This window comes from Dermacentor variabilis, chromosome 11 (genome assembly GCF_050947875.1).
Source record: "Dermacentor variabilis isolate Ectoservices chromosome 11, ASM5094787v1, whole genome shotgun sequence".
Taxonomy (NCBI): Eukaryota; Metazoa; Arthropoda; class Arachnida; order Ixodida; family Ixodidae; genus Dermacentor; species Dermacentor variabilis.
Genome location: NC_134578.1, coordinates 14993971 through 15018494, shown reverse-complemented (window position 1 = coordinate 15018494; position 24524 = coordinate 14993971). Strand labels below are relative to the sequence as shown.

Here is a 24524-nt window from a genome sequence, read left to right as displayed (position 1 = left end):
CCAGTTCCAGTCATGTTTTTAATGATGATACATGTGTATGTCAGCTATAAACGTTGTTCGCTTGCATTTCAGCTGCGTTAGACTGTGATAACTCTGCGTACGCCTTCTTGCAGGAACACTTACAGCCACTCACGACGTAAATATAGAATTTCTACGAGACGAAATAACTTCATCGCAGTATTATGTCTGTGTGTGTTATTCAGCACAATGTATATGGTACGCACGGGTTTTTATTATTTTATTTTTTTACGCACAGAAGCAATGAGTCATCTTAACACGGGAAAGTTTATCGCACTTGAATGTTGCTGCCTCTGATGAAATTTTGTATGCTTGTTGATTTGATACAACCATGTATGTATATGTCGTGTAAATAAAAAAAAAGAAAGAAACGAAAGAGAAAGTGCGACCTTATTAACGCTTTTGGCTCTAAACAAAAGCGTTTTCACTCGTCTGTGGACTGTCTTGTGATGCATTTCTGTTGTCTCAGTTGCCTCTGAATGACGCATTCCGATGTTTTCTACGTTACCAATAAAATACGTTTTACTAATTCACAATTACGCTTGTCTGCATCGCACATCTGCCCAACTAATGGCGATACGGGTCATGGGTTACACGAAATCTCTCCTGCGCATAGCTTCACCAAGCGAACCACGGCTAAGTTTTCAATGTTATAATGCAAACTGTGATCGTACAGACTTGGCGCGAAAATGGCTACGCCGGCCATTATCTTGACGGACTGCCTCACGGGAAAGCTGTCCCTGAAGAATGGGCAGGCGTTGTACCCTTTCCGGCAGCAGCTGCTACACTGCTCCTTTCCCATTTTTAATGCATTAGGTATCAAAGTGAAAAAAAAAAAAGCGTACGCGTGTGAAGTGCGGGAAACTGGTCACGTGGTAGAGGTGGAGAGAGGAAGGAAAATTCAAAAGAGCGTATGTATGTATGCATATATATATACACACACTGTTCTACGACCATCGTCAGTTGTACTTCGCTCCTCAAAGAGCCAGTACGTGGTGTGTCAAGTGAGCACCTGAACAACGCTTTGTAATGCGGTGAGCGGGGTTTAAAGCATCGATCCGGGACCTCGAAGAGGTGCGCCGTAATGCTAACGCATTTTTCTCGCATTTACCGCTAAATCGCCACTGACTTTTTTCTCGTTCCTCTGTCAAGCGTGCAAATGTTTTCAAACCAAACATTAATAATGAAAACAGCTCAGAAAACAAAAGGTAAGTCTTCAATGCAACGATGCACCCTTTCACGATGTGATTTTTCATCTTTCCGAGACCTAGTTTCTGGAGATCAGCCGGGCCTCTCTCTCTCTACGAAGACCTGTTGGATTCTCGGATCGGTGACGTCACACTAGCGGGCCAATGTCCTAATTTCAAACTGTGGCATGCAGTACACTACCATGAACACAAAAACCGTGATCGCTATTCGATCGCTTGCTGGCGTGTGCTTTTCCCGTACATTGCACAGTCATCCTGATTATAGTGGGCGTCGTGGTTCCGGCAGAGCTTTTGCAGGCTCTGTGCTAGAAGCTTTTGGTTTTTATTAAACTAATGTTATTGTTGTTGCGTGCATGTAATAAGCATAAGAGATAATTCAATTGAAAGAAGGCAGAGAGGTCGGCCTGAGCTAAGGCGCTCTAGCCTGCTACTCTGCACAGGGGGAGGGGGAACGGGGACATAAAGGTGTGATGAGGGATGATGATGACATAGCAAGAGGGATGCGCAAAGGTGAAAGCAAGTTCAACATTATGATGATAAACATTCACAAATGTCATTCATGAAGCCACTATCAGGTTGCGTATCAAGTCTGCAGTCACCAATTCAAGTGAACTTAAATATAAAGGCGCTAGGACGAAGCTGGTGTGTGGGCCTCCCCTGCGTGAACACCACAAGTGCCAAACAAAACCTTTATAGCATGTAAAGAGCTGCGATAAGCGGCTCCAGCACGGCGAGCACTTGTAGGGCACTTTTAGCGGCCGGATTCTCGAGACCACCGATAATCACGCGCATGGACTCTACCAGTTGCTTCAGCATTTTTTGTACACTCTCCTCATTGTGTTCGTCTCCTTGCTTGCCCGTTGTATACTAAGCATAATCAACGATACAAAGCTATGAACAGGCTATATAAGCTATACATAATATATATAAGCTATGTGTGCGTGAGCGTGCGTGTGTGTGTGTGCCGTTCTTTTGTTGCTCCCTTTTGCCTCTTGATTGGCGAGTCCCACTCGACTCAGCATCCAAGATATATTTTTTTATTTAATTATTCCAAATAAGTGAGGCTAATGTCGAGCTTTAAGCACGTTGTTCGAGTGCAAAACTTGATTTGTCAGGGAGCTAAGGACCCGCTGAACTACGAGCATTGGGAGCAAAACTTGATATGCTACGGAACAGGTCATCAGATTATGCGGCAGCTAGGTCGATACACCAGGACTAATGATCCCAGCTTAGTAATTTATTTCACTTGGCCAATTTGCTGCTCAGTACTTTAATTTTAGCATTGCCCAGTTTTTAAATGCATTTTGGACACATTTTGAGGGCGTTTGTAATTTCTTTGTGGCTAAAATGGGGTGCATAAATTTGTATGCGTGCAAGTTGTAATCGCAACCCGCGATCTCAACCGAAACTGAACCCCCCACCCCCGTCTCCAACGTTATCCCAAAGAAAAACATAACTAAAACTTCGATAATATGAGTTAAGTACTAATAAAGAATTCGCATAAATATTAGAAAACAAGATTTTTTTCAAGTAATCAGGCAGTGAATGCGAGCTTTCTTTTCACTCGACTACGATACGTTCAAGGCGGCTTTCTCACCACGAATGGGCTAGGCCGGCTATGGCGGCTGATATGCAGCTAAATTCCTCAATCGTACGTAGGTTTTCGTAAATTTCTTCAGTGATTTGCCATAAACATTGGGATCACGTGAATTAAAATCCATAAGTACACATTTGTCTTCTGCGTGGACATCAAAATGGCCACTGACAGCCTCACGGATGGCAAATCAAAGGTAACTTTGCCTTACCGGAAATGTTATTTTCTGTGCTCCGTCCCTGTCTTGCGATGCGCTGCAGTGCTCAGATAAGTGTTAGTTCGAATAGCTAAATTAACGCGATGTCGTGAACATCTGACGATTAGCTCATCAGCGATTACTGTGTAGTTTAGCGACTCTCCAGCCTACTAGAAGCACAGAGAAGTGCTTTTCGTTGTTTGTGGCTGCTACGCCGGCAGAACCGCTCGAAAGAAATTTTGCCGGTAGTTCGCAGAATATTTTTCTTGTTAGAAGTGTTCGGTTTCAGGTTTCGACAGTGAATTATCATGCGGTATCCGTAATGCGTCGCTCACATTCCCACGTTCAGCTTGAATTCGACGTCAACATGACGTGCGGCGGATGCGGAGCCAAAGTGCGCGAGTCGCTGGAGAAGATCGGCGTACGCAACATGATGATAGACGTGGAGAAACAGAGTGTCGTCGTGGAGACCGACATTCCGTTCACCAAGGTCCAGGAAGCCATCAAGAGCACCGGAAAGATAGCCGTGCTCAAAGGATACGGCTCCTCTACGGGTACGTCGAATCGCATTCATGCTTGTCATGCGCCGGTTTAGAGTACCGATGTCATCGAATGCGCATGCGAGTAGTTGTCGTGCATGGGCAGTCGGCAATGACAATGTTGTGTCGGTAACCCTATGCTGAAATACTGTATTGGCCTGGCAGTGGCGTACCATTTCTCGAGTGTGTGTGTGTGGAGGGGGGGGGGGTCAAACCGCAAACGATCTGACCTCCCCCCTCTCTCTACTCACACAAACACACACACACACACGAATGAGAAGAAAGGAGGTAACCGAGGGGCTCGATTTTTTATAAATCATATAAGAAGCCAACAAACAAAGGCACCAAGGACAACACAGGGGAGATTACTTGTTCTTACTAATTGAATTAAAGAAATAAATATAATGTAATTGAAAGTAGATGAAAAACAACTTGCCACAGGTGGGAAAGAATCCCATGCATTCTGGTTGTTCCCCATCTGCGGCAAGTTGTTTTTTCATCCGCTTTCATTTCCATTAAGTTGTCATTTAATTTGTCATTTCGTGCATCTCATATGATGCACGAAAACACATGGGAAAACGGGCACGTAGTAATTATCTGGAACACTTGCATTTAAAGCAGGAAAGTGAAAGTTTTGCAACACATTGTGTTTCAAATTAAAATTCTCTCTATTTTCTTGGAATTTCAACATTTTCTCGTGCTGTCTGGGAAACATATCGATTAGCGGCTGTATGACACCCTGGAATGCTTCAAGGAGAAACTTTCTACAAAGGCTGTAATGAACATACACAGAATAAACAGATATTGCTTGTCACTTGGAACATTGCTTTGTACTTCGAATAAATATAAACATCATGCCTCGTATATTTTACCAAGGATACCAAGGCAAAACAACTAAATGCTGTGTATAACACATAAAAATTGAGAGAAAGCAACTATTCAGTAACTTTTCACTTTCATCCACTTCCATTTCCATTAATTTATAGTTTCTTTATTTCACTTATTAAGCACAAGTAAATTCCCCTATGTTGCCCTTGGTGTCAATGTTTGTTGGCTTCTTATAAGTCTTACTAAGCTGCTTCACGCATATTATTCAAACTTGCAGCACATTTCCAATCATAAGGGTTTCAAGATGTATAGAACATATTTTAAACATTATTTTCATCGGTGCTTTTGCTTTTTGTGTACTACCTTGGCATGCACAATTGTGCTCCCGCCTCCCAAAGAGGCTAATCTCATGACGCCACCTCATTCAGTATTGTCCTCAGCTGTGTTTCTTCTTCAGCAGCAGCCATTCTGCTAGTCTAGTGAACTGCCTGATTCCACTGCTTCCTTCTAATGTCAACTAATATATGGGCTACCCACGCTAGTTTTCTCACAAATTCATACTGCTCTTCCGGTCTCAGAATGTTGCACATACTGCTTTCTGCTCATCTGCCTGTTGTGCAGTTCTTAGTGTCCTCTCAAGCACCTAAGTCTCAACTACATGGGGTACTACTGGTAGAATACTGTACAAAAAAAAAAATAACCCGATCAGGATGGTCATTACCACAGAAAGCTTAATAAGGTGGCCTGGCGACAGTGGCCATGGATAAGGCACAATCAACCAGCTCCATGTGTCTCGTCATGAGAATATACTGACATGAGCAGTGCCTTTGGAAAGGCACCTTGCACACTTTAGAAAGCAAAAAAGATGCACAACCACTCTCTTCAACACCAACTCTAATTTCTGCATTAATAGCAAAGTGCACAATACACAGCTTCAGACAAGTGGCTTCCCAGTGAAAGCACTCCGTCCAGGACATCCAAATCATTTCCCAATGTCTGTGCACTGGTTCAGACACAGATAGGACATATGCCGAACGTCCGATTTTGGGTGTCCTACCATGGACATCCTAAAGATATTGCGTGTGAATATGTTTTGGATATTCTGCCATGGATGCCCCAAGGCTATCACACATGGACCTTATCAACTTACACATAAATATTTGTTCAAGAGGCTTTTTCTTTCAGTTTCCTCCAAACAGAATTATGTTTTCTCACATGTTCGAATTACAGTCCACAGCTATCATGTTGGCAGCTTGAATGTGTCATACTTTGTGAATATGCTGAGGCAATTTACATTGAAAACTTCAGTTAGTTCAATGAGCCACTTGCACTTCGCAGAAGGCCTAGAAGAATGAGGAGTATGCTGCACTTTTGCATACATGCAGGCACGTGTAACGTGTGCACACAATGTTTCTGTTCTATTATGCATGGGTGCTCTGCCCATTCTATCTGTCAAACAGCGTGTGCTGTGACTGTAAGAGACATTAGAGAGTTTTAGAATTGGGGGCCCAAGCGGCTTGGGGACCCAAGAAAATTGTGGGCCGCCAGTCTTGGGTTCTTGCGTTTGCGTTAACCCAAGACCCAAAAATCGCAAGCTAGCATGGGCCCCCAAGCCGTCTTGGGCCGCCCTCGCAGGTGACAAGATATCGCGAGATAGCCAGGAGAGCCAAACGAGCCACAGCCATCCAAAGCCGTTGTCTCTCAGGCGCCAAGCATGACTGCTCCGTTGTCGTACTCGCACTTCACTGCAGACGATGATCTCTGCATATTGCGAGAAATACTCGGAACGAATCCCTTTCAAGACGTCGGGCTGTGGCCCCAGGTTGCGAAAAATCTTGTAGAGGCAACAAGCAAGACGTTTTCGCTGCGGTCAATACGCAAGCACTGCGAGTTGCTTATGGCACAGTTTTTGCACAAGGATACTGCAAATCTGAAAAAGTAAGTACATATTTACTGCACAACTTCTTCTGCTTGCAGTAGGCGCAGGTTAGCTGTGTGCTTTGCTTACCCATATGTAATGTTTATTTGCCTTCGATATGCTGCCTCCCTAATCTTGCGAGAGTAATGCGAATCCGCTTCCCCTGCCACGTGTAGCTACCCGCGGCGAGGGAACTTGTATATGCTGGTGCCCACCGCTGAACAGCTGTAATCATGCCCCTATGGACAATAAACGAGCAAGTGTCGAGCAGTAACCCTTAAAAGATTAGAAACCAGTAAGATATCAGCTTTTGCCAGCGCAACAAAGGGAAACCGCCCGTGAGACGAATTCGACACAATAATCACCGTGCGCCCGCGTACGCCAGATACATGAGCGGTAGTCGACGCGCCGGCGTAAACAAACCATGGAAGTGAAACACAAGGCCGACGGCGTCAGAAAAATATTTATTGCATCCCTGCAGGGTTAGAAAAAGAGTCGAAAAATTGACACGTATTTGAAACATCCAGATAGTGCCGTAAATAACGGCATCGACTATTTGAGACTTGTTCGCAGTGCCATATATTATGTCAGTGACTCCCAAAGGGTTAACACAATAGTGAAACAAGTTTAAATAAAGTATGTGACGTACAGAAAACATAGGAAGCCAATTATCTGCTACTGCAAGTCGGGAACCGAGGAACGGTATGCTGAAAAAGAGCAGCTTCTGACAGAAATTTTAGCTCTCGCAAAGAAATTTGGGTATGTCATTAGAGGAACCACCTTGAAGAAGGTAGCTGCTCGAATGCAGCCCGACACTCCAACTGACCGCAGAGCTGCAAATTTTGAGCGATTGGTTGCAGCCCAAACAAGGGATACAGCAGCAGCAGCTCATTATGCCCAAGTGGAAAATGCAGAAGAGGATGGTAATGCATGTTTTTCAATCAAATAATGAAGATGGAACGAGAAGTGGGATGCTGTAATATGCTTGTATCTAATCGCATGTTGTAGCATTTTGTTAAGCAGCAGCACGTATCCTGCAAATGATCAGTTTGTATATAATAAACGTTTGTTTAGCTACTGCATCCAGTACGATTTACCTTAACTGATTCAAAGGTTATGGAGTTATGACTACATGAATTATAAACCAATGTGAAATGTTAATCATACTTTCGCTTTCCTTGCAGGCATGGAAGATGTTGCATGGAAGCCCGCGGAGGCGTCACAAATTCTGAATAGCATATACAATGACAATTATGTCGATGTGACGCCTCCAAGTACACAAAGTGTAATAATATACACCAACCCGAGCAGCCCACAAGGACACGCCACCTCTCCGCTACCCCAACACAGCCAGCCGCCACCTCCAGTCTTGAGCCTCCCAAATGGCACCGAGTCACCTGGACCACAGTCTGATGCCGACAGGGGCAGTTTTGCACAAGGAGGAAGGAGGAATACGATTCCACCATCCAACGCCCAGCCCAGCAATCGCATGCAGGCCAGAAGCAGCACCCAGCAAAGGAAAAGAGGCAGGCGACTCATAATTTTCTCCTCTGTGTGGAGCATTCTGCACTGAATATCTGTGCTGCCTTGTGCAAATCAGTGTTTGCCTTTTTCCCTCATAATTTAATGCCTCACAGGTCACCTTTATGATGTTATTCAGAATAATGTGATGCTGCAGTAAACAGTCATTTGGTCATGTGTTCATAATTAGCCCATACACATTTTAAAAAGTATTCCATGAGTACACTTGTAACTCATAGTTCCGCTTTTCTGACTCCACGTGGGATATTGGGCTGCACACTTGAGTTATAAGTTAACACACTTTAGGGCGTCTTATACTTTTTATGAGCTGTTCGAAGAGTGATATGTAACAATTGTGTGCTTTCAATTACAGCTGGCGATCCTCCTTCTGAAGCCAATCTTGCATTTTTTGAGCAAAGGCTGCGGTTTGGACAGTCAACTAGAGAGAGAGGTGCCGCACTAGAAGAGCGGCGCCTGGAGCTTAAGAAAAGACAGTGTTACACAAGCAGGCAAAACTACAGCAACATGTTGCTGAATGGAAAGCCCAAGTGGAAGATCGCGTTGAAGAAAGGAGGCTTCAAAGAGAAGAACATGCTGCAGTACACAGGGAACGCGAAGCAGAAAGAAATATGTTTATGGCACAACAAAACACTCTGCTTGATGTTTTGAAGGAAGTGTTGGCTAATAAAAGAAATTAAATGTTCTGGTTATTCACAGAAAAGATGTGTATTTGTGAACATTGTACATTTGGTAAGCTTCCTGCTCCAGCAACTTAATTGCATTTTGGTTACACTACAGCTTCAAACCGTGTAGTCCACATGAGCCAAAGTTAATTTATTGCTTCAATAGGACAAATAAACAATACTCATACTAGCTTTTCTCTCGCAGCTGTTACGTAACACAAGGTATTCTTTTAGAGAAGGAGGAAGAAGGTGGGGGGGGGAAACAACATTGCCACTTAGTTGCCGTAAAGGCAAGTGTGGCAGTTGGTTAAAATCGTCGCTACTTTGTACATTTGCGGCACATTCTGGAGAAAGACTTCCTGATTTTTTTTTTTTTTAGTCCAAGAAGGCAAACAAACTGACCATCATGCCGAATCCTCATTCTACTCACTGCCTTACAGTGTGCTCATGGCAGTATTGAATTTTTGCTGCTGTTAATTGAGGCATGCACCAGCATATGGCTTGCACGAGTAGAGGGTGGAGGGGGTACGCAGGATCACCCTATGTAGTGAATGTATTGCCCTGCATCAACTGGAGAAGCTCCTCATACAGCCCGCTTTCCCGAAGTATTCCTGCAAATGAGAACCAATTGGGAATGAACATAATGAGCCACAGAATGTTGGAGCTTGCTGTTTCAAAGCAAAGGTTAGATTTAGGAGCAGTGCATTTGCTAGTAATGTGTTCTTACTGAAGCACCGCCTTAATATGAAAGTCAAATTATTATTTATAAAGTCGCATGTCAAAAACAGTTATGCTTAAAATGTGCTTCGCAGAAACTGCACTCAATACACGTGTGTAATTATCTTTCTGGGCGATCATATCGCAAGTGTGTGAACAATGCGGCTGGGAACGAAGAAATGAGGGGCCTTTGATTTACCTGCATCATGCCTGTGGCCTAAATATGGGCCGGCAAGGTCGCACACGATGCCATTGGCATACATAACGGCCTGATATTTGACAACGTGCTCCCGTTTGTGCCCGGAGAAGTACATTCGCTGTCTGTACGTCGTTCGGCAGATCGGTCGGGCAGTTCCATCGATGAAACCCCAGCAATTAGTCAAAGGCACACCTCGATCATGTACAGCCTGCAATTCAGAATGTAGATTATTGTTGCAGCAGTATTTATTGCAATATTGCTCTACTAAAGAGATTTCAACAACTAGGGCAACAGGCGCATCACACTTGCTTGTACTGGAAAATGCATAACAAGAAAGTACACACACCATAGATGACTTTCCTATGGTGTGTGTCCATCGGTGTCAGAGGAAACGAGGTAAAACGCCGTCTGTACACTTCCATTTTAACGGCAGTCTATCAAAAGCTTTCATAGCGAATTAAACAAAAAGCTAAGGTTAGAAACTATATTTTTAGATATCCTACGACGGCTACAGTTGCTAACCTAATTGCAATAACGTACATGTTTTAACCTTAATGCAACAGCGTGTATGTACCTGGGAAAACAGAGCGATGTTGGCGAGGTTCAGCCAACGATGATTTGTCAAGGACAGGAGGTGACCGCAAGTCGTCTCGATGTGGCCGAAGACAGAGGCAACTATGCTGGACATCGCGGAGGTATGTCGTCCAAAAACGTCTTCTAAACTGCACCACCTATTAGGATATGCGAGCCGCCGGAGGGCAATCAGGAGAGCTTCTTTACCGGATACTTGTACTTCCTGAATGCTCTCAATCGTATCGGGAATTAAGAGAGCAGATGACAATTCATCAATATTTGCCTTCTCAAAACGGAACATTCTCCGAAAGACGTCGTCTTCAATACTTCCAACGTCGAGCTATCCCTTGCGAGACTTATACTGCCACCGGCCATGTCGTCGGTAAGTCGCTTCTGGCAGCGGTAGAAAGAGGCCTTCGATGTCAGCCCAACTCAAATCAGCATACAGCAGATGGTAGCAGGGCAAACTCTCTGTACGTCGACTGATTTTTGCCATTTCACGCGGGTGAACTTGCAGCTTCGCAGTGCGTCACAAGAAAACACCAACTAAGAGCACTTGGCTTCGATTGACTTTGCTTGGCTTATAATTGCACACCTAATACGTAATACTAACCGGTACTAACACAGTGATTACGTTTCTTACATCTTATTGTTCACTGTTTTTGCTCAAAAATGCATTCTGTTTGTTTTCCCTTGTAAGAAAAGAGGTTCATTTTTTTTTTTGCTTTCAAGCATCTTTCTATTTTCCACACTGCAGCGTCCCAAGCGCTCAACCCAACGCTGTCTGCGTTCGACCCAATCCTCAAACTCTGCTGCTCCTCTAAACCCAAGAGCAACCGACACAACACGGCTTGGGGGCCCAGAGCCTTGGGCCCCCAATTCTAAAACTCTCTATTATAGCAAACACTATGCAAAAGGCCCTGGCTAGGTTCGTAAAATGTACGCAGCATTTCCCCATGATGTTCCTCACAGATATGCAAGGGATGTCCACAGGACACGGAAAGTTTGGCCAGTGGACGCCTGCAGGAGGTGTTTGACGCATTCGTAGGATATCCATGTCCTGGCAGTGGATGTCCATAGGATATCCGTAGGATGCACTGTTGTTGCTGGGTTGCCACCACAGTGGTGTTTACATGAATGTCCAAGAAGAAAGGGCGGTTGGCACTCGGTTGGCATGGTTTCACTTGTGCAGCATTGGCCAAGTAGCCTTACAGAGATGCAAGACCATAGTAGTGTTTACGTGACAGTGATTGCCATAGGTGCTAAACCACAGGAGAATCCATGTGAAGAAGGGGTAGCTGACGCTCGATCGGCAAGACTTCGATTAAAATACAGTGATTTTATACTTGTCAACGAAAGGGGTAAACTGCCATTCATGAATGGAAACACCTGCTGTATGCACATTAGCGTATCTTTATTTGTCTAAAGATTTCCTTCTTGTGATCTAGGTCTCCTGAGAGTATAAAACAAAGTCTAAATAAACACACTGCTGCACAGCTTCAATAAGCTTACTACGAATCACAAAACTCGTGTTGCCTTGAAAATCTATTGAATATTACCACAATCTTTGGTATGTTAAAGGGACACTAAAGCGAAACAATAAATCAGTTTAGACTAATGAAGCATTGTTTGAGAACCCTGCAGGCAGTCATTTTAAAAAAATAGTTTGATTATTAGATGAGGAAATGAAGGTCCAAGTATCAGTATTTGAATTTCGCGCCGAAACCCCAGCGCCGGTACGTCATCGTGACGTCAGGGATTCTAAAGTATGTTTTCGCATTTGGGCTGCGTTGGCTGAATAAAGGTTCCCGAAACTTGCCATGTTTAATGTTTGGTTCCTTTAGAACACAATGTAGTCAATCTGTACCGCTATATACAATTAATAAGCCCTAGTAGATGCCATCAAAAACCAAGACGTTACAGCCCCCAGGTGCGCCACCCATATTTCGTCCTTTCGCTTTTTCTGGCTTACCAAACGTCTTATTGTTGTAAGAGTGGTGTTATTGGTGTTGTAGAACAGTAATTTACTGACGCAGAAGAAATCATTTTTCACTTTAGCGTCCCTTTAATCTTGAAACCCAATCCTAGACTTTGCGGCTTAAGGTCTTCATTTCGATATTGCTGAACAGAACAGTGTTATCGGAAAAGCTCAGCTTTCTTAGGTATTTCATGCCGATCAGACCTAATCCAGTCAAATGTAAAATATTCAATACTCAGTTAAAGCATGGAGTGGGGAAATGTGTCTCCTGAGTGGTACTGAAAGCTTAGAAACAGGCATAGCAAACCCGGGTTGTTGTTGCATTGTTTTTAAGGGTCATTAATCACCACAGGTTTCGTCACACATATATGGAGCACTTAGAAAATGTATCCCTTGCCACTGTTCCTGCCTGTGTTCCTGCCAACGACGTAAAGCATTCTATATTGTCGTAGCTAACCTTAGTATGCAGCAAAGCGGAGCTAAAGAATAATGAAATCTTCTATTAAAATCAAGTTTGCTCAGGTCAGTCTGTGTTGAGTGAGAAATAGGTACCTTTTGAACTGAAATGGATGAAAGTAATTCAGTCGGTGCATGTGGGGAAAAAAGAGAAGTTAGAAACACGTCGAACATCTCCCATGTCCAGCTCCAAGTGTTGCTGCTGCTGTCTCCGAGGTCTTTGGGCAGTCTGGAATTATGGGAGTGGTGCGCTTCACTCAAGGCACCGATGGAGCATGCATCATTGACGGAGTCATTGATGGCCTCAAGCAAGGGCAGACGCACCGGCTACGCATTCATGAACTGGGTGATCTCTCGAATGGCTGCCAAAGGTAAGCAGGAACTTCTTAACCCCATTCACTTCCGCAGTTCGCGCTCGGCTGGCCAGGTTAGAGGAGGCCAAAGTGCAGAAAGCTGGCGCAGCACCGGCCAACGTTAAAGCATATGTTTTCGCAAGTTTTTCCTCGAAGGCAGCGGTCTGTAGGCTGTTTTCTACTTGCTTTGGTTTTTGCACAGTAGATGGACATACCTGTTAACACTTTCAGCAGAAGTTTATGGCAAAATGATGAAAAGCTTGCTGCTCGCCAGATTCTTCTCTGTTGCAACCGTAGCGACTAGAGTACCGTGTTCAGCGAAAGCGATACCAATGTTCCTATAGGTTTCTGAGTTGGCTCATTTTTATCAGCATACCACTGGCCACTCTTAGCAAAACCCCTCGAGGCTGTGCTTAGTGTGCAAGGGCAAAGGCAAGAAGTATAAGAGGTGTCTTTCTTGCAAAAAATCCAAGCAAGCCACTTTATACTTCTAGAGGAGGCATGATAAGCAAAGAAAAAAGAGGAAAATTATAGACAGGTGGCGACACTGTCTAAGTTCCTCCACCAGTTCACCTTGACATCATTAATTTTGACGCCATCTGCTTGGGCCCAAATGCAACAAGATACTTTGAAATCTGTGACGTCACACTGATGAGCTGGTACTGGGGCTTCGGCAGGAAACTAAAGAATTGATACTTTGACCTTTATTTTGTCTTCTAATCAACCTGTGACCATGAAAATAATGTGAATAGAGTTTTATAAGAATGCTTTATCAGTTTAAACTGATTTATTGTTTCTCTTTAATTTCTCTTTGAAGGATTAGGACTTTGACAGTGACCCCAACCAAATAAGGGAATTTATTAGCCCGACGTTTCAGAACCCATTTGGCTCCTTCAGGGGGTATTCTTCGGTGATGGCAGTGTGCAGTTTTTAGTCGGTCTCAAAGTCCTAATCAATTTTCCTAACCAGACAGGTAATTCTGTCGAAATATGTAGCTTCAACTCTTTGGAGGAGTACTGACACATAATTTTGAGCTCTAATGCAATCTTGTCACCTGCAGTTGGATGACACTTAGCAAGTGTGGACATAGGCAAACCGCACTAAATATATTTTATACGATACTGCACTTGCTCTTGATGTGCACGAGAGAAAGAAAGAAAACTAGGAGAGAGCATTGCACAGTGTGATTGAACCTAGACAAATAGTAGAGTAGTTTGCTGGGCTAGTTGGTGCATAGTGAACGTATAATGGTTTCCAGCAAGTACGGATGCGAGCACAAGTAAGTAGAAACGGACAGGACAATGCTGGTTGTCCTGTTCAACAGCATTGCCCTGTCCGTTTCTACTTAATTGTACTTGCTGGAAACCATTATACGTTCATCTAGACGAATAGGTCCAGCATGTGATCGTCATGTCAGAGCATGAAGTAAGTTATAGTGCTGCCGTTCTGCAGGCAGAGCTACAGCAACGCAGCCTAAGAAGTACACATTTATTCAAATCTACCGGGAATCAAACGTTCTTGCCCAGTAGGCCGAGTTTCAGAGGTCGGCTGTCGGGTGCACTGCAAGAGAAAAGGCAAAAGGAGTGGCTTCATGTAGAGTTCACTTTCCAAGGCTGTGCAACCTAATGCTACTCTCTTGTAGTTTATTTCCTTCCTTTATGTTGATATGCCTGAACTGGGGTTATTCAACGTCATCGTGATGTCATGACACAACGCCAACTTTGCTGATGTCATGTAGCAGTAATACTAGGTATGACAACATTGCTCATGAAGACTTAAACCAGTGCCTCATGTGCCTTTCTTCAGGCTGTGCTCGCACAAGGCAGCCGTAAGAAATTGCAGGAAGGCTACGAGCCAACGTATCATTACATATACAGCTCGCAGATACCGAAGCCAAAACTGCTTCATAGAAACAAGTGTTGTAGTAAAATATTTTGGTGCTCTGGCATGGGCATTATTTTTCCTGTTGTTTAGACCTTTAGATTGGACCTTAATATAATGGGGGAAAAGGTGCGAGCAGCAAGAAAAGTCTGTGTGATCTTCGTTGCATTACCTGTTATGAAACAGAGTGCGGCCTCAGTCACTGACCTCGTGAGCATTCACCACCACATTATTTAGACCATGTAGCCTGCTCATTGCTTATGAAAGAGTCACATTTAAAGAATTTATTACAGTGAAACCAGTAAAGTGGTGCCAGCTAACACTCCCAAGGACAGATGTAGTACGTACACAAATACCCACCCCCTGTGGTGGTGTAGTGGCTTTGGCATTGGGCTCCTAAGCTTGAGGGCACAGGATCAAGTCTTGGCTGCTGTGGGTGCATTTTGATGGGGGCAAAATGCAAAAGTGCCTGTGTACCACGCGATGGGGACATGTTGAAGAACCCAAGTTGGTCAGCATTAATCTATGGTTCCTCACTATGAGGGTCCCTCATTGTCATCTTGGCCTTTTGACACGTAATACCTAAGAGTTTGACTTTTTTATGTATAAATATCCATAAAATTCTCCGGGTGGACAGTTGCCACTGCAACTCAATTGGTAGAGCATTGTACGTATATTGTGGAAAATGTGGTTATGGCTTCCACTGGTGGCAAATTGTCTTTTCAGCCACTTTCATTTCCCCTTTTCTAATTATTTATACATTTCATTAGGAACCATAGCACATTTCCCCTATAATTTCCTTGTCTTCATTGTTTGTTGACTTCATGTGGTTGTGACTAACAAAAATTGGACCCTTCGGTTCCCCTCCTTCTCTACCATTATTGGACACCTAATTAGAAAAATTATTATAGAGACTAAGGTTGAGCCTACCAAGCCATTTTCAAACTTAGTATTGGTTGTAGGAATACTTTGCATTAAAAGGATGGGGTAGCTGCCAAAAGCTACTTTGATGAACGGCTTTATGTATCTTTTATTTTAGTAATACCCTCCAGGCCAAAGGCATCATTAAGGGGTGTGGTCATATCATTTCAATAATTTATTATACAATTTTAGCTAATGCAATACTGTTAAAATTGATATGCCTGTGTGTGTGTGTGTGTGTGTGTGTGCGTGCGTGCTTGCGTGTAAACTGGTAAGTCGGGTTGCTTGAGTATACAGTATTGGCTAGTGTGGAAGAAAATGACGGGAAAAGTTTACATGGCGTGGGACTTGCAAAAAGTTCATAAAATAACTCCTCTGGGAGTTGCCTAAGTATGCGTAAGCATTGTTCCACTTCATACCACCTCATCTCCACGCAGCCCGGTGTCATTATCAATGTTATGAAACTTGATCCAGCCATTATAAGCCCTTACTCTTCCCACAGTCCAGGGTAGCAAACTAGAATCTCATCCGGTTAACCTCCCAGCCTTTCCCATCCTGTTTATCTCTCTCTGTCTCTCTCCTATCAACCCTTATCGGTTATTGTCAACCTTATCGCAATCAATCCAATTTTATCAGCCTTTATCTGACCTCATCAACCTTGTCGGTGCTTATTAACCTTACCAGAACTGCACTGACCATTATAAGCCCTTTATAGCTCTTTAGCATCTTATCCAACTACGCCAAACCATTATCAACCAGGATGAGACCCATATAGCCCTCATCACTCGTTATCCTGCCGACTCATTGACTGCTTTTGTCTGTGTTGCGAAACGTGAAGTGCATGAGCCCTCTGAGATCTGTGGCATTTTGGTCGGTGAAGGTAGCCCCAAAGGAAGGCACATCCCGCAACCACTGTAACACGTCGGGGATGTAGTGTGTTTGGTATGAAATTTTCACAAAATTACAATTTTCCTGGTGTCTCCAATGCTCCAAGTCAGTTCTACAGGTAGACCTGTAGATGCCTTTATTCCACCAACACCAAACCTTTCAGCAAAGCCTTCATAGAAACTGTTCTCCTGTGACATTTGTTTTGTACTCCCAGTACAACACATTGATATGGTTCAGGTATATTCACCTTCTGCAAGCGTGGGTGTTTAGCCCAGTGGGTAAGACACTTGACTTCTGAATGTGGAGTAGTAGGTTTAAAACTCACCACCGGCAACGCTTTTTCTTTCAAATTTATTTTGTTTCATACATTAATTTCTTGATAGTGATTCGTCTTATGTGACAGACGGACGTATGGATGGACAGGTTTCCTCATTGGGTAGGCATAGAAATGACTACACATTTATAAGATTCAATTTTCATAACGTCTGCATGCAGCCTAGAATTCAGGGTCGCAGTGTGCGGTAAGTATATGGGGACAGCACTCTGGTCTACTTTACAACAGCTTGTACAGCAAAACTGCATGGATGTAGAGCTTTTTCGGGGAACCTGCACCATGTAAACTTTTGATGTTGACTGTGCACATTGGGTCAGCAGTCACGTTTAGTAAAAAATCAGCATAGAAAACATTTTTAATGCTCAGCGAAACCGAGGGGAAAATATGAAACCATTGTAGTAGCAGAAAAAAAAGAGGGAATTATAAGACTTGATACCCTCTTGCAAACGGCTGTCACGAACACTCAGTAACAATAGTGATAGGAAAATGGGGCTGTAGACCCAGCCTCCGCTGGGTTCCACCTCTGAGTGTCGGCAGGAGCGGCAACTTCACGCAGATGCAGTGAGTGGCGTGGTGTGATGTGATGTCACTGTATGCTAAAGTCAAAAATGAAGAAAGAAGCAAATGATTTCTCAAACAATGAAAATGCGTTAAGAAACTCACATGGAAAGCTGCTTCACAAGTACCAAGATAGAAAATTTTACTGTTGTTTCACGCAACATGACTGTGACGTCTCTGAATTGTTGAAACCCATGATGAATTTATACCCCTGTCACTCAGGTACTTTGAATTGCTGTCGAGTTTATATGGCAGTTTATATATTTATTGATTTGTTCATTCATCCATTACATGCTGCAAGCCATTGGCAGGTCGTAGCTAGGTATACAAGGGAAAAATACATTTGTGGGGAATCGCACATTTTTACTGGCACACTTTCTTCCATGCGTAAAATTTCCGTGAATTGTGAAGCAAGGGCCCCAGGCAGGAATGAAGCATGTGACATCTGCGGGTCTTGATAGCCCAGTAAATGGGACATTTACCTGCTGCCGTTCACTCGCATCAACGAAGCAAGGTGCCCCCTGTCACGTCTGCTAATCTCACTATCTGGAGCCATTGTGTTTCTGCATTATCTATTGCTGTTGCAACGACTCCTAGGGCTTTTAATTGCGGGAACTCCTCTACTGCTGTGTCGACATTTTCTCACGGTCTCGCTTTTATGAGCTCTCTACTAATGTAATCGCTGATTTGAAAGGCTTTTTTAACGTTCGCTTTTCTTCAACCTTGGGCCGTCTACGTTTAAACTACCTGAAGTCTCCAACTTCATGGATTTTTTGTTTGTTTTCTTACAAAAACATGTTTGACATGAACACGGAACTTTGCTTTCCATTTCCTACTGAAATACTGATATTCAGCACAGTGCTAGGTAGAAGGTTCAGTGGTTCCTCAAGAAGAGATGGGGAGGTGGAATACCAACTTGTAGAGGATGTGAAAAAAAAAAAAATTTCATGGTGGTCGTTGGTACCTTTAGAAGCTATATGCCTCTTGGGATGCTGCCTCGAGATGGAGGTTGATTCCATCAAATTTGGGTTTCTATGTGCAATGCATATGTTCCTATTTCAGTCAACCATATCTACTCAGATATATAGATATATATGGTTAGGGTATATACATATAGGGGATCTTAGAGGTTAGAGCCTAACAGTACATCTTATATGTATAACTAAATTAATCCTTTTAGAGGTTACTCTCTTTTTATAGAGTTTACAAGGTGGTCTTTTCATCTGATTATTAGGACAAGCAAAAATTATCAACATAGATGAATAAATGTGTAGATATAGGTTTCCCTTAATATGCTTACAAAACCATTTGTTCACATCATTCATTCTATTCTGAATGAATGAGTGAATAATTATGGTGTGTTTATTTTTCACTTGCATAGCTAATTGTCTTGCATGCTCTTTGTCCTGATCGTTAAATATTGATCTAGCTGCTGTCCAGCATGTACTCATGCAGATCCGCACTAGTTTTGGACATTTGCTCAACGCTCGTGAATTGTATCTCTATTACTTGAAGGAAACAAATATATAAAAGGTCATGGACACCACTCACTTTTTACCAAGTTATTGAAGTTTTGTTGCTTATTTTCAGTACCGGTGATGTTTATGACCCCCATCCCATCACAGGAGATCACAAGAAGCCTAGGGTAAGTTACAATACAGCATTACTGTTGTGAAGCCCATTCAGGTAGGACTTGCATTGCATTCGCTTGTGGACAAACATAGACCGAACTGTGGAGAATATTTTGAGCGTGCAAGGTCCTGCAATGAATTTCATGAACTTGCCACTGTGGGGCGCTAAAGGCAGCACTACACTGCACAAGTGTCTCTGTCAGATTTCATAACCTTTGTATTTTAGTGTCTCACAGCAGTGTTATGATTGATGTGTGGCAGAGTTCTTCAGACATACTAGTTACGTAACTACTTCAAACTTGGGTCAAGGTCAGTCTTACTCATTGCCGGCTGAAATCTACATGTTTGCACCGCGCAAAAGACGAGGACTGAAGGAAGAACACAACACAGGCTCTGTGTTAAAGGTTCTTTAAGTGGCTAATATGACTGAAAAGAAGAGGGACCAATTGGAAATACTGTTTATTTCACCTTGCTTACAGCACTTGTTGATATCTTGTTGTCGTGCTCGAAAAAGGGCATCTTATAGTTAATTTGTGTTCTCCATAGATGACATAACAGTCAGCATATCCTGAAATCCAGGTACTCACTTTGTATGAGTTTTGAAACATAGTGCACATTAGAAGTTTTCCACTTGTTATGATTGTAGAGCTCAGATGTGTGGTAGGTTGGTTCTGAGTGGCATGCACTGTTTGTTTGTGTGTGTGTGTGCTGGAATTGGGCAAGTGAAAACAATGTTGTCAAATTTCTTGCTAAACTGGGTGAGAGTGGGAGTGAAATCACTTCTTCTACCACCAGCACGTTCGTCATGACGCCTGTTCAATTCACTCAGTTTACAGCGCCTGTATGGATCAACTTCTGCCTTCAATAAATCATTTTTACCCACACCAATCCAGGAATGGAATGCACTCCCAGATGCGATTGCCAGGGAGCATGATCCTGAAGAACTTAAAGACCGGTTGCTTTCACATTTTGGAAACTACAATTGAACGATTTCTCTTTTCATTCCTAGTGTTGTTGCATTTGAAGTCGCCTGTACTCCTCTCTTGTTTTGCTGCATTACTTAACCTGCGTTATTTCAATTCATTCTTGATGTAACATCTTTGACTTATGTATATCTATGACTCCCTCCCTTATGTAATACCCTGTAAATGGTCCTTAAGGGGTCAATAAATGATGATGATGATGAAATGCATTAAATGTTAGTGTAGCTGCATGACTGGTTCTTAGTATGACTTTTTCAGACGTTTAGGGGACGCAGGCGTATATCTTCACTTAACCACAGTTTCACTGGTGGTGGGTTTATATTACATCGGATGGTGTTTGAACCACCACCTCCCATTCTCGAAGAAGCAGTTATCACATATGTCCACAAAACTTTGGTTGCGAACAATCTACAGTTTAGCAGGACAGTCAACACTTTTGAGTAAAAGATTTGAGTCCCAATTTGACCCAGTCGGTATAGCCAAACGTCCCCACTTTCGGTTATTTCTACTGAATAAGGATAAACTAGTTTTCCTTTTTATAGTGCCTGACATCTCGATAGCGCATTCTTTTCTCAGGAACATAAAAGCAGTTAATTTTGTGCTTGTCATCATTCCAATTCTGTTGCACGTCCTAACTGTTCACAGTACCTCTATCTATACTGGTAGCCATGTTATACAGGCAATAATGGCATCTTTCACCATGTGAATTGCAATGTGCTAGGAGTAAAAGAAGTTCTGCAACTTTTTTGCACATGCAGACTGGCAGCCCCGGGCACTGACAGGATTGTTGCCAGCCCCTACCGCTTTCTTACTTTGTCCATTTGAGAGTTGACAACCCAACATGAAGCTGGTACAGATGGGTTTAAATGGTTTACTGAGGAGGGGGAAGTAGGTAGTCACTGCTCACCTGCTTGATCCAAAACATAGCAGTGCGACTTGGGACATAATACAAAGGCGAGACAAAGACAAGCACTGACTTTCAACAGAGAATTTGTTGCATTTAAAAGATATATACATGTTGGACAACAAAAAAACGAAGTACTAACCCAGTATTTGATGTTAGCACTGTGATAACCTGCATTCATGGCATCGTTTGTTGAGTTTATTTGGCCTGGAAGTGAGTAACTTGTTGGGCCATTCATACTCACCAGACCTTGCACTCAATGACTTCTTTTTTTACACAGAGATAAAAAAAAAGCATTGGACTGAATGCATTTTGTTGAGATTGTCAAGGGCATAAAGCAGTTGCGAAGGCAATTCCAGAAAAGTTCCAAAATTGAGTGGAGTAGGAGTAGGAATTTATGGAATGTAGAGTAAGGCGTCAGAAGCTTATGCACCATGAGATCTGGCAAAAAGCTGAATATTTAAACAGCCTGAGCACACAGTGTACTATTAAGCTAGTTGGACATCAGATTGAGAAACTCGCAGTGCTCATGTATTGATGCAGTTGTATCCCAGTCCACGACACATTTCAGTTTTTGCCAGGATTGGTGTACTAATTGTGTCTGACACAAGGCAGCGAGCTCAGCTCATTGTCTCCATAAGTTGAATGTACAAATCGAAGCTTTCAAATCTCTTTACTGCGGTGATACACTTGTTGCAGCAGTTCTCATGTTACTTCTCTTAATAGCCTTCTTTTCCTTTCTTCCTTTTTTTCCCAGAGATACGGTAGCCTTGGTGAAATAGACGTTGACAGCAATGGCCGGAGTGTCTTCCGAAGAACCAATGAGATTGTGAAAGTCTGGGACATCATCGGCAGGTCTTTGGTTGTCTGTTCAGAATCCTCCAACAAATCCCACACTAAGGATGAGGGCTGCTCTCGGTACGTTTTGAAACACTTGTATGACATGAATGAATCAATCAATCGATCAATCATTGGAAGTGGAAGCTGGGGTTGGCCCGTGTAATCATCTGTGTGGTCTTGTGAATTCAAAAAAAGAAAGGAATTAACCAATTACATTTCAACACCTGTACAATGAAATATAACTTGTATAACTAAGGATTATGTCCAGGACGAATTTCCTGACTTTAATGTGTACTGACAACGCTTCTAGAATGACGATCACTATAATGAATTTGCCTGTACAATGAAGAAATCTAGGTGCCCCAATGGTTCATTTGTTGCTTTACAGCAATCGCCACGTTCTCTGCCCTCTGCAGGAACTTAGCTGCTCTCTGCATTAGCGCTAACAACAACACTAGCAGGGCACTTGACAAGCGTACCGATGTCAATTAATGTTACAGTCCTGCTGGAATTAATCAATTCGTACACAACTTGTACATCATCACATTGCAGTCAATGACAACATGATGATGTCGTAATGACCGACAACGTCTTGAAAACGATCTAAGGTGGAAAGGAAGCAAATGTCAATGAAGGCATCAGTTACGAAGTTCCTGTAAGTGGTCCAAGGATTTTACAGGCAAGGGGGGCAGTAGCAGCAATCCATGATCTGCAGCTTCACCTTGTGTAGCTCCTGTGTTTCGCTGCATAGCAAACTGTGAACCTTGGTGCAATAGGGTTGGCTGCAGGCGCACATACTGTCAGACGAAGTGTGTGCAAAAAAATTAGCAACTTATTTTACTAAGCCTCCCTTCATGTTAATTCAAGGTTGTCTTTTTGTTGAATAGGCTCTATTGGGAGCCATACGGTGCATGTCCTTTACAACGAAGAATTTTGTTAGAACTTCCTTATAGAGGTATCTGACTAATCGGTAATGTAGCATTAGAGCAGAAGCCAAAGCTTGCCTATTCTAAACATGAGCGTGGCCCTGCGAATGTAGAAAATAAAGGAAAGAAAGAAAATTCCCGAGCAAGGACTACATCAATGGAGGATGCTGCTTGAGCACTTTGCAAGAGAGTTGCCCTTATGGTGAAAAGAGTAGTGCTACTCCCAGCTATTGTGAGCTGAAGCATTTTCACCATACCCACAATTGCATGGAAATCTCCGTCTTGGTTCTTCTGATACGCTCTCCTAGCACGCTCTATGTGGCACACCAGACTAGTGCAAAGCTAGTTTGCTTTCTCAATATCGTTGTGCTATCTTGTTATACGCACACATGTATTTATGGCATCTGTTGTGGCCTGAGACGAGAGTTGCAGCATCGATAAGCAAACAAAGACTGTTTAATGCGGCTTCTGAGTGTGAATGGTATAATTATATTACTCTGCAGCCTTGCTTGTGGGATCATCGCAAGAGCCTCAGGCGTGGCCCAAAACCCAAAGAGAATCTGTGCCTGTGATGGAGTCAGCGTCTGGGATGAGCGGACCCTGCCCGACATTAAGAAGAATGAAGCCTGAGCGAGCTCGTACAAGTGGTGACATCACTTCCTGTGGGCTGTTTATCCTTGCTCGTTCTGCACTGATGCAGATCAAACCCACTTTCTATGCAGAGTTGGTGTTTGCATTCTGGTGACAGTGTCACTGAGATGAATGCAAAGACTATAATTGCTATTCTCAGAAGAATAACGAAAATTTCCTCTGTGGCGTGACCAGCCAGCTATCGGTGTATGATATTGCACAGTTTACAGATGACTATCGATATTTCGAATTCGCATATAGTGAATCCTTCTAAAAGTTTCGGGACTTGAATTTTTGTGTATACAGTTAGACCTCGATATAACAATGTTAACGGCACCCTTGAATCAGGGACTTCATTGAGTCAAGAACACTCCTGTGGATAACGTCATCATTTTTTCAAAAGCAAAAAAAAATCCTAATTTGTACTCATTTAGAGAGTGAGTCCCTTGAGCATGTCTTGTGTTTCTTCATGAGAGCAGCAAACCTTGTAAGGGGATCAATGTTGTCTGTCATCTGAAGTGAAACTTAGTGTACTATTAATTTAACCATAGTTGCCCCTCATAACTTCGTTAAATCAAGGGAGACGTCGAGCTTACTTCTTTGCTTTGGAGTTTTCAATACATCAGGCTCCACGTGTCGGAAAAATGAAAGCACTTCATTAAATAGAAAATTTTGTAAAATGAGGTTTAGTTATATTGAGGTCTGGCTGGATTCGGCTTCGACTACAAGCTGAGTTTGCACTGTGAGCTTGACCTGGACCAAGCTTCCAAAAGCCGGTGAACAAACATAATGAATGTTTCCCGTTGATTACCGATAACATAACTTATGCATGGCGCCTTTTCTATGTGCATTCCGTTTAGAGATGCTGTAATATAAATGATGTTTTGCACATACATTGCATTTATACCGCAAATCTTTATTGCTGCTGCTGCACATCATTTCAAATGACAATAAAGTGATATTTTTTTGTTATGTACATGTCACATGTTTTTGTTACATAAATGGGTGTCATAAGCACCTGCTTCAATCATTTTGTGTTGATGCATTTGCCACCGTTCACGGTGGCTCAATGGGTATATGGCTAAACAATAGGTCGCGGGTTTGAATTCCAGGCCGCAATTGAGGGGTGCAGAATGTAAAAAAAGAAAAGAAGCACTCTTGTACTTACATTTTCATGCATGTTAAGGTGGTGTAACCCCAAGCATTTAAATGTATAAATAATCCGAAATCCTCCGCTATGGCATCCA

The 24524-nt window shown here is 42.9% G+C and overlaps 1 protein-coding gene across 1 annotated transcript; it reads left to right on the top strand.

Annotated features, from left to right (window-relative positions):
- The first annotated feature begins 2814 nt into the window (after positions 1-2814).
- Positions 2815-24249, top strand: LOC142564456 (copper chaperone for superoxide dismutase-like). The gene is made up of 6 exons (XM_075675458.1): positions 2815-3016; positions 3366-3570; positions 12616-12799; positions 18954-19008; positions 21639-21799; positions 23151-24249. The coding sequence occupies exons 1-6, from the start codon at positions 2981-2983 to the stop codon at positions 23275-23277; spliced, it is 768 nt and encodes a 255-aa protein (XP_075531573.1). The 5' UTR covers positions 2815-2980; the 3' UTR covers positions 23278-24249.
- The last annotated feature ends 275 nt before the right edge of the window (positions 24250-24524 follow it).

Excerpts from the sequence above, each read along its gene's own strand:
- LOC142564456 (XM_075675458.1), top strand. The coding sequence starts at position 2,981 with ATGGCCACTGACAGCCTCACGGATGGCAAATCAAAG. Across the intron at positions 3,017-3,365 it reads TCACGGATGGCAAATCAAAG|CTTGAATTCGACGTCAACAT; the intron begins GTAACTTTGCCT and ends TCCCACGTTCAG. Across the intron at positions 12,800-18,953 it reads CTCTCGAATGGCTGCCAAAG|TACCGGTGATGTTTATGACC; the intron begins GTAAGCAGGAAC and ends GCTTATTTTCAG.